General features: G+C 39.0%; 1 protein-coding gene across 1 annotated transcript in view; it reads left to right on the top strand.

The window, feature by feature from the left end:
• Positions 1 to 11,060, top strand: part of GALNT9 (polypeptide N-acetylgalactosaminyltransferase 9) — a 773,980-nt gene extending 762,920 nt beyond the window's left edge. The window contains exons 10-11 of the mRNA XM_069756073.1: positions 6,786 to 6,953; positions 9,818 to 11,060. Of these exons, the coding sequence (XP_069612174.1) occupies positions 6,786 to 6,953; positions 9,818 to 9,964 (315 nt within the window). The 3' untranslated portion in view covers positions 9,965 to 11,060. The remainder of the gene's footprint in view (positions 1 to 6,785; positions 6,954 to 9,817) is intronic.
• Positions 11,061 to 12,026: the final 966 nt, after the last annotated feature.

Raw genomic sequence — 12,026 nt, 5'->3', positions numbered from 1 at the left:
CTACTGGGCAAATAGTACATAGTACATAGGGAACCCACATGAGCCCACTGCATGGACACACTTCAAACCCGTGTAGCACATCAGAACATCTTCAGATCTCTGAACACCTACAGTATGTCATAACCTCCAATTGCACATCAATGTATAAGAAAAACTTTTTTTATTGCTTACTTTCATGTTATTCCACCCCAAACACAATGTGTTTCTATTACATATCTCTTCTTGCTTAGTCATTCATTTGTTTATTTGTCTGATGTAGGGTCATTTTTTCTGGTTAGGCAGTAAAGGTATAACTCATTTAATACATTTTTCTTTTTTAAATAAAATTTCATACATTTTTCAGCCAAAAACTGAGCCTCTGACTGGGTTTAAACATATTGATTGCAGCTGTTAACCAGCCACCGATCAGCTATATAGAAACTTATCGGCAGTGGTTTAAACATCCAGAGATGATTCCCAACCATAATTCTGAGTACACAGAATATCAATGTTCTCGGCAGTGCATGTTCTCTTTACACAGGCTATTATGATGCCGTGAGTGATGATTTTTTTTAGCTGGCTAAAAATCAGCATACCCAAAAAACATAACATACAAGAAAACCAGCATATAGGACTAGTACAAAGAATACTAACTCAAAGATAACATATTAAATAGGAGGACCAGAGTTATTAGTATAAAAAATATATAATTTATTAAACACACAAAACATTAAAAAATACAAAGAAATTAGAATGTCATATATAATATATAAGCATGGAAAATGTGCTAGATAGTGTGATCCCTATAGTGCACAAAACGCCATGGGGTCGTAATCCTGAACTGCAAACGGTAATGATGCACAATGTAAAAGTACAATGACTGGTCTGGATATAAATAAATATGAACACTTATACTAACAGGTAAGGCAAAAAGTCCCTCCCAATGCTCTGTTAGATAGCTCCAGCCGTGCACCAAAACCTCAACATCGTCAAAAGCACTTATTGCCCATAACAGCAAGTATACATAGTCAAAGGTTGATTACCCATAGCCTGTGTGATGCAGTCCAGGACACGACCTCACTCCCCGACGCGCGTTTCGCGAGAACGGATCTCGCTTCCTCAAGGGGGCGTGGTCTCAAATGGATAGACGTCCGTGTTAAATACCCGGCCGTTCCGGTCATGTGGCCGGCGACGGACCAATAATATCTCACGATTACACACCAGTGGGTGTGATTACTGGGACCAATAGGATGCCCGCAAAATATCTTTCCAAAGTCAACGAAATTCCCCCCCTTGTCGGCTGTTCCAGCTGTGGATATTTTTACACGTCTGGTGGCTCAGGATTTTGAGAAAATTTCTACCAGACGTAAGCATGATAATCTGACTGCTTTACAACGTCAGGCATTGCAAGAGTTGCAGTCTTTTGATGGTATCGTTATCAAACCAGCCGACAAGGGGGGGAATGTTGTACTTTGGCCTCGAGTTATGTACGAACGAGAGGCTAGTAAACATCTTAGGGATAGTGATACCTATGTCAGATTAGAAAGTAATCCGGTCAAGAAGTTTCAGGGTGAACTCGAGGAAATTCTTGAGAGGGCTCTGGAACAAGGCATTATTCCCCAAAAAATATTCGATGGACTCCTGACCAAGTTTCCCAAAATACCAACTCTTTATTTTATCCCTAAGGTGCATAAGGACCCACTGAATCCCCCAGGACGCCCAATTGTCTCTGGCATGGGAGGGTTGAATGACCCAGTATGTAAGTTTATCGACTTTTATTTAAAACCCCTTGTTGAGTCCCTCCCCTCCTATGCCAGAGACACTTCTGACGTACTTACCAGAATCAACAATATTCAATTGGAGGGAGACATGATTTTAGTGACTGCTGACATAGAAACCCTCTATACGTGTATTCGTCACGAAGATGGCTTGGAGGCGGTCCGCTTCTTCCTGGGGATGAGCAACTGGGACGGCCAGACTTGTCATTTGATTATGGAATTATTGGATTTTATTTTACCAAAAATTTTTTTGTGTTCAAGGATATTTTTTATTTACAGAAACGCGGCACTGCCATGGGCGCGGCCTGTGCGCCATCCTTCGCCGGCCTCTTCCTAGGATTCTGGGAGCGAGGAGTGTTCGGCGGGGATGGCCCCCGGGACGCGGACCATGTGCAGTGCTGGTTAAGGTATATTGATGATTTATTTATTATTTGGCAGGGAACGGAAATACAATTACAGGACTTCATGCAGCAATTGAATATTAACAATTTCAACATCAAATTGACATACTTTGCTAGTAAAAATTCAATTAATTTTTTGGATATCAACATCTCAGTTGATCAGGACCTATTTTTGCAAACTGATGTCTATAAAAAACCTACATCAACAAATTCATTGCTGCATGCAAGATCCAGTCATCCTTACAGTACTATTAAGGCCGTCCCGGTTGGTCAATTCCTCAGGATGAGGCGGATCTATTCCTCTGAGTCCAAATTTCAATTTCAAGCCAATGATCTCCGTACAAGATTCTTGGAGAGAGGGTACTCAAAAAAATGCATCAAAGCAGGGTATAATCGTGCAAAATCATGTATCAGAGATGAATTATTGCGCCCTAAGTCTAAAACAACTAATAGGGAAAACCAAACCCGTTTTATATCAACTTATAACGGACAATGGCAGGATATGAGAGCGTGCATATCTAAACATTGGGATGTACTCAAAGCCGATGCAACTTTGGCTAAAAATTTAACAGATGCCCCTCTCATGACCCCGAGACGCAGCAAAAATTTGGGGGACTTATTAATGAGCAGCCACTATGTCCCGACCATAGATCGCAGAGGCCCTTTTTTCAATACAGGTGGTTCTATTAAGGGCTGCTTTGCTTGTGGCAATTGCATAGCATGCAAGAATATTGTTCGTGCCACAACTTTTCAATCAGTGGACGGTACAAGACAATTCAATATTCTACAACATATTACCTGTAAAACCACACAGGTAATTTACTATGCAACATGTACCTGCCCGAAAACATATATAGGTCTAACCTCAAGACGCTTGGGCATTCACACACGCGAATATGTCCGCGACATCATGGCTGCAGAATCTGAACCAGAAATTTCACTTCTAAAAACCCTACCTCGCCACTTTCGATTATTTCACAACTGTAATCCAAAACACCTTTCTGTGAGAGGCATTGAACATGTTCAATGCGGCATAAGAGGTGGCGATATGAAACGTCTCCTGGCACAAAAAGAGTGCAGATGGATATTTATCTTGGGCACTATGGTACCCAATGGACTAAACGAATCCACGGGGTATTCCTCCTTTCTATAATAAAATCGGGATATTATACTCTCATTGTCCCCATTATTTGTGTTTGTGGGACCCTTCTCCAGATATTCCTCCTCCTTTTTAATTTGGTCTCTTTTAAATTCGTGTTTTTAATTTCTATTGTCTGCTTTCTTATTTTTTCTAGTTGTGTTATTCTTTTTGTGATCAACATATAGAGCGACTGCAGGATGACGATGGAAAAACTTTTGATGTAGGCGCCCGTGTCTAAGAAAATTTCAATTAAAGATCAGACAACAAGCAACAATTATATTCCATATTACTATTCCCTTTCTCCCTCTTCCTCCTTTTTAATTTATTTATTTTTATTTTCACTTTATTGTATATGATTGTAATAGCAGTTACCATGTGCTGTTAAGCCATGTTCACTTTTAATGCGATGCTATCAATGCACTTATCAGAAAAGTCACGATATATTAATCAATGTGAAGCATTATGTTGAATTTATATGTTACTTAATGTGTAATGATCACTTTACTATTCATATGGATGCTTAGGCATGATGTATTTTACTGCATTCACATGTCACTTTACGCGCTATAATCACTTTATCATGTATACGTATGTTTATTCATTTATTATTCATGATATCTAAGATCACTGTTCACCTTATCATAGGGGGATTATTTCATATTTCGTGTGGGATGTCATCGTCTTTATGTTCGCCGTGTTCTGGGTGGGATTACATGCTCCATGCCCCATGGTCCCAGATCGGGCACACACGCGGTCTGGCGCCGACCGCTGTGCCCGGTGTGTGCATTGGTGGTCTGGCGCTGTATCCCATTGGTCCAGATAACGGCGTCCATGAACAAGTTGATACATGGGATACCATTGGCTTGTTGCCAGTCACGTGACTTTAGTGGCCGGGTTGCATGCTCCTTGCTTCCATGTCCCATGTCGGGCGGTGCGGCTTGGTGCCGGCCGCTGTGTCCGGCGTGCGCATTGGAGGTGAGGGGCTGCATCCTATTGGTCCCAGTAATCACACCCACTGGTGTGTAATCGTGAGATATTATTGGTCCGTCGCCGGCCACATGACTGGAACGGCCGGGTATTTAACACGGACATCTATCCATTTGAGACCACGCCCCCTTGAGGAAGCGAGATCCGTTCTCGCGAAACGCGCGTTGGGGAGTGAGGCCGTGTCCTGGACTGCATCACACAGGCTATGGGTAATCAACCTTTGACTATGTATACTTGCTGTTATGGGCAATAAGTGCTTTTGACGATGTTGAGGTTTTGGTGCACGGCTGGAGCTATCTAACAGAGCATTGGGAGGGACTTTTTGCCTTACCTGTTAGTATAAGTGTTCATATTTATTTATATCCAGACCAGTCATTGTACTTTTACATTGTGCATCATTGCCGTTTGCAGTTCAGGATTACAACCCCATGGCGTTTTGTGCACTATAGGGATCACACTATCTAGCACATTTTCCATGCTTATATATTATATATGACATTCTAATTTCTTTGTATTTTTTAATGTTTTGTGTGTTTAATAAATTATATATTTTTTATACTAATAACTCTGGTCCTCCTATTTAATATAATATACCCAAAAAACACCTGTTTTGCTAATTTGTAGATGTGATTGACGGCTTGTTAAGATGGCCTAATAGTCAGGAATGAGCATTGTAAGGGAGACAGGGCAAAAACTGAGAACAAGGATGAACTCTCATTGCCACACAATAAGAGAAAAAAGAATAGATCTATCTGAGGCAACCCATTTTGGTCTCCCTGATCACAGCATAATGGACATGAAATTACTTGTATTAAAGGGTAATTTCAAATCTCAGAGAGACAGAAGAGTCTGGGAATATAAACTGATGACGACCTTTGACACACTCAGTGCAGGAATGAATGTGTCACATGGATTTTTGTCTTTTTACATCAATTAAGGAATTTGCTCCTCAGACCATGTGTGTGTGTGGGAGGGGGCACCATAACACAGAACGAGACTCCAATCAGAGGACAATAAAACATTCACACTCCTTATCTATGAACTGTTCCAATATTTATGGATACAACTCTTTATCACTGTCACATAATCGTAGTCCTGCTTCACTTCAACTGTCTTATCTATGATATTATTTCTGGGCTGTATTGTGCATAAATATGTTATTCTTCAGAATTTGTATTAGTCTATGCCTAATAAAGGGACCTGAGTAGTCTCGAAAGCTTGAAATTTACCATCTTTTCAGTTAGCCATTAAAAGGTATCCACAACTGAGGACTCTCAATTCTAAGTATTTTTCATTGCTAAAAATACACTTTGCCCAATTATCAGCCAGTCTAAAATAAGCATTATATTTACTGTATAATTGTATACTGTATTGATGATATTGGCAGGGAGAGAAGCAGCACGGTGGCTCAGTGGTTAGCACTGCACCCTTGCAGCGCTGGAGTCCTGGGTTCAAATCCCAAGGACAACATCTGCAAGGAGTTTGTATGTTCTCCCCGTGTCTGCGGGGGTTTCCTCCACTACTCCGGTTTCCTCCCACATTCCAAAGACATACTGATAGGGAATTTAGAGTGTGAGCCCCATTGGGGACAGCGATGATGTCTTTAAAGCGCTGTGGAATATGTTAGAGGTATATAAAAATAAAGAATAATGTATTAAGCAGATGGGAATTATCAAGGATAGACTAAAACTCCATTTTTAGTATATGCATCAACTCTACTTAGTGTCTGCATAAAGTATGTCTGCCAATCTTGTACACTGGAAGTGCACATTGCCTAATAATCAAGGAATATATTTAAACTTGACCATTAATTTTCTAAACTGTAGCAATGCTGCAATTACCAGAACACCTATAGTTATATATGACAGATTTATTCATCAGTGACATGTCCAAACAAAGGTGAAAAATATCACTTTCAGAAAGAGTTATTATATGTAGTTTCTGAAATGAAGAAAAATCTTATGTTTCCTTCTTAAAATAGTTAAAATCCAGAGTGGTTTTCATTCTGATCATCAACAGTCTCAGCTCTGCATGAATGCACTAAATGAAAGTGTCAGGTGTCACCACGTTACACCATCTGTGTCATGTGCTTTCTGCAGAGTTATTCCCTACTGTCAGATATATCACAAACTAAGGTTTTCAGGAACGGACAGTTATTATACAGTGGTTGAGCCAACACAGTCAGGAAAATATGTTAACAGTCTATGTCAGTGGAGTATATGGTGAGTAAAAGCAAAGTGATTGTTTAAAACAGTGTGTTCACGTGGGGAAATCAATGTCTGCTGGACGCAATGTTGTATGCAGCCAATGGTGAGCAGCAAGTATATGTGAAAGTAAGAAACCCTAGTGAATACGTAAGATAACCAAATTCCTAGCCTGTCCAATGTCCATACTGATGATCTCCACATCCTTCCAAGACCAGAAGCTAGTGTTATTCTATGCCTTCAGTATTAGCAGAAGAATATTCACTGACTGATTTCTCCTTTTATTTTCATACAGTTGGTACGATATAGCACTGAGGGGCTGCTACAATTAGGTCCCCTTGGCTCCACTGCCTTCTTACCAGATACAAAGTGTCTCATTGACGATGGCAAAGGAAGAACCCCTACTCTGAAGAAATGTGATGATGTCCCTAGACCAACTCAGAAACTATGGGATTTCACACAGGTGGGAAGTTGTTAAATGTGAATGCTTTATCTTAAAGGGTAATTAATAAGATTGGAAGGAAGTGGGAGGAGCTGAATACATATCTCTTCCTCCTTTCTCCCCCTTCGATCTACATAAAGTCCCTGCAGTGTCAAAATCTGTCTTCACTGAATACAGATTTTACCAGTGAATTGAGAATTTTGTAAATAAATGATCAGTCCTGGCAGAGAAAGAAGAAGAGTTCTCTGATAAATTATATTATAAAGTTGCTTAATTTCATGTGTACTATAGATTTCCAGAAAAAATAATTAATGCAACAGTTACACTTTAACTGTAGCCAGGTATTAAAGGAAGATTCCTAAAATTGTCAAGAATTGAAGTATGAACATCTTGTACAGCCGCAGCACTGACAAGCAGAATGTACACATACACGAACCACATTCAAGTTACTGTATATTCCCTAAGCTCTTAGGGATTAATACTAAGCAAGGTTTATATTACTATATGGCAGCACTTCATAAGTTTAGCTACTTCAGAACTACTTACTCAATACTGTTTAAACTCCTTCAGGGACAAAATTTATGTTTGTACATTCAGTACTAAAAATAAAAAAAAATATTAAAAATATGTAATCCAATCAAATCTTAATATTATAGTTTCCTGATTGCCTATATCCATTGCTTATTTCTTCTTACATAACACCATAACATGACACACTTGGCAAACCGAAAAGAAAACGTGTGGGAGAAAACCTCCAGGGATGAAATTCAGTGAAAAAAAAATAAAATGTAAAAAAGTAGAAATTTATTTAGTACATTAGTACATTAAAAAGACACGAACAATGGTCATCACCACAAATCCTGGAGATGCCAAACAACGCGGTTCAGCTAGGAGCCTTAATCATTGTCGCCTTAGTTTGCTCACTATTTCCTTTTAATTACTGCGTTTTGAAAATATCTCATTAATAAAGTACTGATGTTTTAAAGACAAAATTTAGTCACACCAAATATTGATTTGGTTTTGATTACTCTTGTGTTCTTTCACTTTGCATCTTTTTAATTAATAAAACTAAACTATAACTTCTAATTTTTTTTAGTTTGCAGAATTGTTTTCACCAACTGCCTAAAATTTTTACACAGTACTTACTGTATATTATATTTTATTTTCTTTATTGGTCAGCAAAACTATACCAAGCCAATAGTATGTAAAATACATGACTATGAGTATACACAACAAGACAAGTATGCAGATGATCTTTCAGGTGTATATTGAAACTATACAGCAGACCCACCTAACATCAGTAGAGCCACAAAATGAGCCATCAATAATCTGATCAGACAGATGGCTGGTCCTTTGGAGTATATGAAATCGTTGGCCTTGGTAAACAGTTTGACCTCGATTCATCAAAGCTTTTACAGAAAAACTCAGCCTAAAACACCTTTGAAAAGTGACCACATTTTTGCTTCAAAAATTGTATTAATTTGGGCATTTATTCTTCAAAATTGCCCAATTCTAACATGATGGGGGCATCTGCGGTGGGAGAGATTAATCCCTGCTGGTCAAATTTATAGCAAGGTGTGGTATTCCTTACATCTCAAATCTGACTCTAGAGTAAGTTTGATTGAAATAAGATTTGCGTTGAGGTGCACACAGAGACATATACCACTTCACGCCTCACCTGATTCGTTATGAGACAAGCACATTTTAATGAATCAGGCACCTCACACTTCATCCGGCCTACTCATCCAGACTGGGTGACTTGTATGCATTGTTACACAATAATGTTCATTGATACTCCCATGTTATCAGATTATTGATTGTCACATTTTACTTTGTGATTATACTCTGTTTTTAAGCGGGTCTGCTGTATACTCAATATATACACTGGTAGGACCATAGGACCATCTGGTAATTTCTGTTGGTGTATGGAAAGTCCTGTTTTTATATACTACTAGATGGCAGCCCGATTCTAAAGAATCGGGAGTCTAGAATCCATATATACTTTATTTATTCAAATGTAAGAATAATACAATTAATAAATAATAGTAAGAAAGAACAAAAATAATAGGCAGTATATGGAGAAAACACCATACAAAAGTTCAAAATTGGTGTGAAAATGTCACTGAACCACTTCACAACTAAATATATATAGTTTTGGTAAATGGTATTATCATTTTTTTGACGAAATTCGGCAGGAGCTTGAAGAGCAACGTCACTGGGTCCGCCTCCACGCAGTAGAAACTTGCTGTGAGGTAAAAATTCAAAAATCACACCAAAATGGCGGGCGGAGTGTGTCACAGTACGGCACGTTTCTGATTGGTCGCTCGCAGCAGGCGGCAACCAATCAGACACTGGACACTGTTGACGTCACTTATCTCCGGACATTAGCTCTGGACATTAGCTCCGGACATTAGCTCCGGACATTATCTCCGCACATTAGCTCCGGACATTAGCTCCGGACATTAGCTCCGGACAAAGCCACGGAAGTTGGCACAAATTGCAGGAAGTAGTATTCTAAGCAATTAATCTCCGGACATTAGCTCCGGACATTAGCTCCGGACAAAGCCACGGAAGTTGGCACAAATTGCAGGAAGTAGTATTCTAGGCAATTATATATTAGATTGGTTTGATATAGTTTTTCTGACTAATACAGATAATATTTATATGAGATACTTTCTGTTTATCATTCATTAATTTTTGGTAGTTCTATTATTAATCATTTAACATTTTTCTACCTGTGTGCACCTACGGTTTATGTTGTTACATTTTACAAATGGAGAAATACATGGAATATGGCATTTCAAACCATTATATCTTTTGCATGTGTTGCATTACTAGAATCTGATGTCAAAGATTCTAAATTCTGCTTTCTATCCTGCATACAGAATAGCCCCATTGTCAGCAGGGACACGGGTCGCTGTCTAGAAGTGGAGATGTCTAAGGATGCTAATTTTGGACTGAGACTAGTGGTTCAGAGATGCTCAGGACAGAAATGGATTATCAGAAACTGGATAAAACATGGTCGGAATTGATGGCTATAGCAGCAAGAGTGTTCTTTTTAGATTTGAGGAACATACAGAGATGCCTTCTTGGTTAATTACAAGAAAAGAGGACATTCTACCATCTGCTAATGGACCACTGTACATTACATGATAAGAGCCACCCTACTATGTGGATAGGCTGTCATGGATCATGTGTGGAAATACCAAAAGGAAGAGATGAACAGAGCACGTAAAAGCTGGAGGATTAAAAGAATGGAAAGAGTTTGTACTTCAAAAGGGTATAAGTGACAGGCTTCTCTGCTGGTAAATTTTATGTTACAGACTGGTGCACAATTCCTACAATGAATGATCATGTGCCTTTTTATTGTACTTCCTATACAAAAGAACAGAGCATCCCCCACATCAGCATGTGTGATTAATTGTGCTAAATATTATGTAAATAACATGCAAATGTAAGTAAGCAATAATCACCAATGGGCAAGAAATCTCTTTGCAGTCATTACCCTAACAAGATGATAAAGGCATTGACGTGGCCATTGTGAAGGTATCGCTTGGTCAAGAACTTACTCTGCACCGTAATGAACATGTAGCAAATCACAGTATTTCTTCAGATACAATTTAATTCATAGGCCAACAGTAAAATGATCTTATTGTTCAATCTGGACTGTTGACAAACACTAAAACCTTGATCAATGTGATGCCTGGATTTACAATTAATATGTCCTACATCTTAAGGAATACATCTGATGCCATCAATGTTGTGTTGTAGTTGAGTCAATAATTTTATAAAAAATGTTAAATTAAAATTGAACAGATTCATGAGTAATTAAAAATGTACCCAAAATTAGATTTTTTGGTGAAATTTTCAAATGATAATAGTTTGAGGAGATTATCCCAAACATTTAAATGTACATTACATTTGGAATGGGGAGCATCCAAGAAAAGTTAATATATGACTGTTTATAGTGGACTAGATTTTCATCCAGAGGAGCTCCTTGTATTAATTACAACACTCAAATTTTATCTAATGAAAGTAGGCTTAACCTTTTGCATCTGAACTCAACTTTCTTTGTCAAACAAAAACTTATGTACCCCAGATGTGTCTATAAAACACTATGTGCTCTTGGTCCTTTGTCTAAACAGTAATCTGAAGTATCAAACTGTGAAAGCCCTGAGCTAAGCACTTTTGCTACATATATCTGAATGGTTAAAATCAACAAATTAACTCTTACTATACATGACTAGTGTTGAGCGATACTTTCCGATATTTGAAAGTATCGGTATCGGATGGTATCGGCCGATACCAGCAAAATATCGGATCTCGCCGATACCGATACCCGATACCAATGCAAGTCAATGGGACACAAATATCGGAAGGTATCCTGGATGGTTCCCATGGTCTGAAGGAGAGGAAACTCTCCTTCAGGCCCTGGGATCCATATTAATGTAAAAAATAGAGAATAAAAATAAAAAATATGGATATACTCACCCCTCGGACGAACCCTGGCTGTCACCGCTGCGCGCGTCTGCCTCCGTCCTTAAGAATGCTGTGAGTGAAGGACCTTCGATGACGTCGCGATCAGGTGACCAGTCACCTGACCGCTCACGTGACCGTGAAGTCATCGAAGGTCCTTCACTCTCTGCATTCTCAGGAACGGAGGCAGACGCTTGCACCGGTGACCGCCAGGGTTCGCCGGAGGGGTGAGTATATCTATGTTTTTTATTTTTATTCTTTATTTTTTACATGAATATTGATCCCAGGGCCTGAAGGAGAGTTTCCTCTCCTCCAGACCCTGGGAACCATAAGCACCGCACACGCCGAAGATGAGTGGGAACTTCGGATTCCGATTTCCGATATCACAAAAATATCGGAACTCGGTATCGGAATTCTGATACAGCAAATATCGGCCGATACCCGATACTTGCAGTAACGGAATGCTCAACACTATACATGACTCTATACTGTATGATAATATTTAATGTGTTTAAGTACTAAGCAGATAGTGAATATTCATCAGCTAAAAAGGATAATTTGTCCTTCACTTTTAAAAACTGGCAGTACTCTTGTTTTATAGGCTAAGACAGATATTGC

Source organism: Ranitomeya imitator, chromosome 1, assembly GCF_032444005.1.
Source record: "Ranitomeya imitator isolate aRanImi1 chromosome 1, aRanImi1.pri, whole genome shotgun sequence".
Taxonomy (NCBI): domain Eukaryota; kingdom Metazoa; phylum Chordata; class Amphibia; order Anura; family Dendrobatidae; genus Ranitomeya; species Ranitomeya imitator.
Note: the sequence above shows the minus strand (reverse complement) of the source record. Positions and strands in the feature narration are given on the sequence as shown.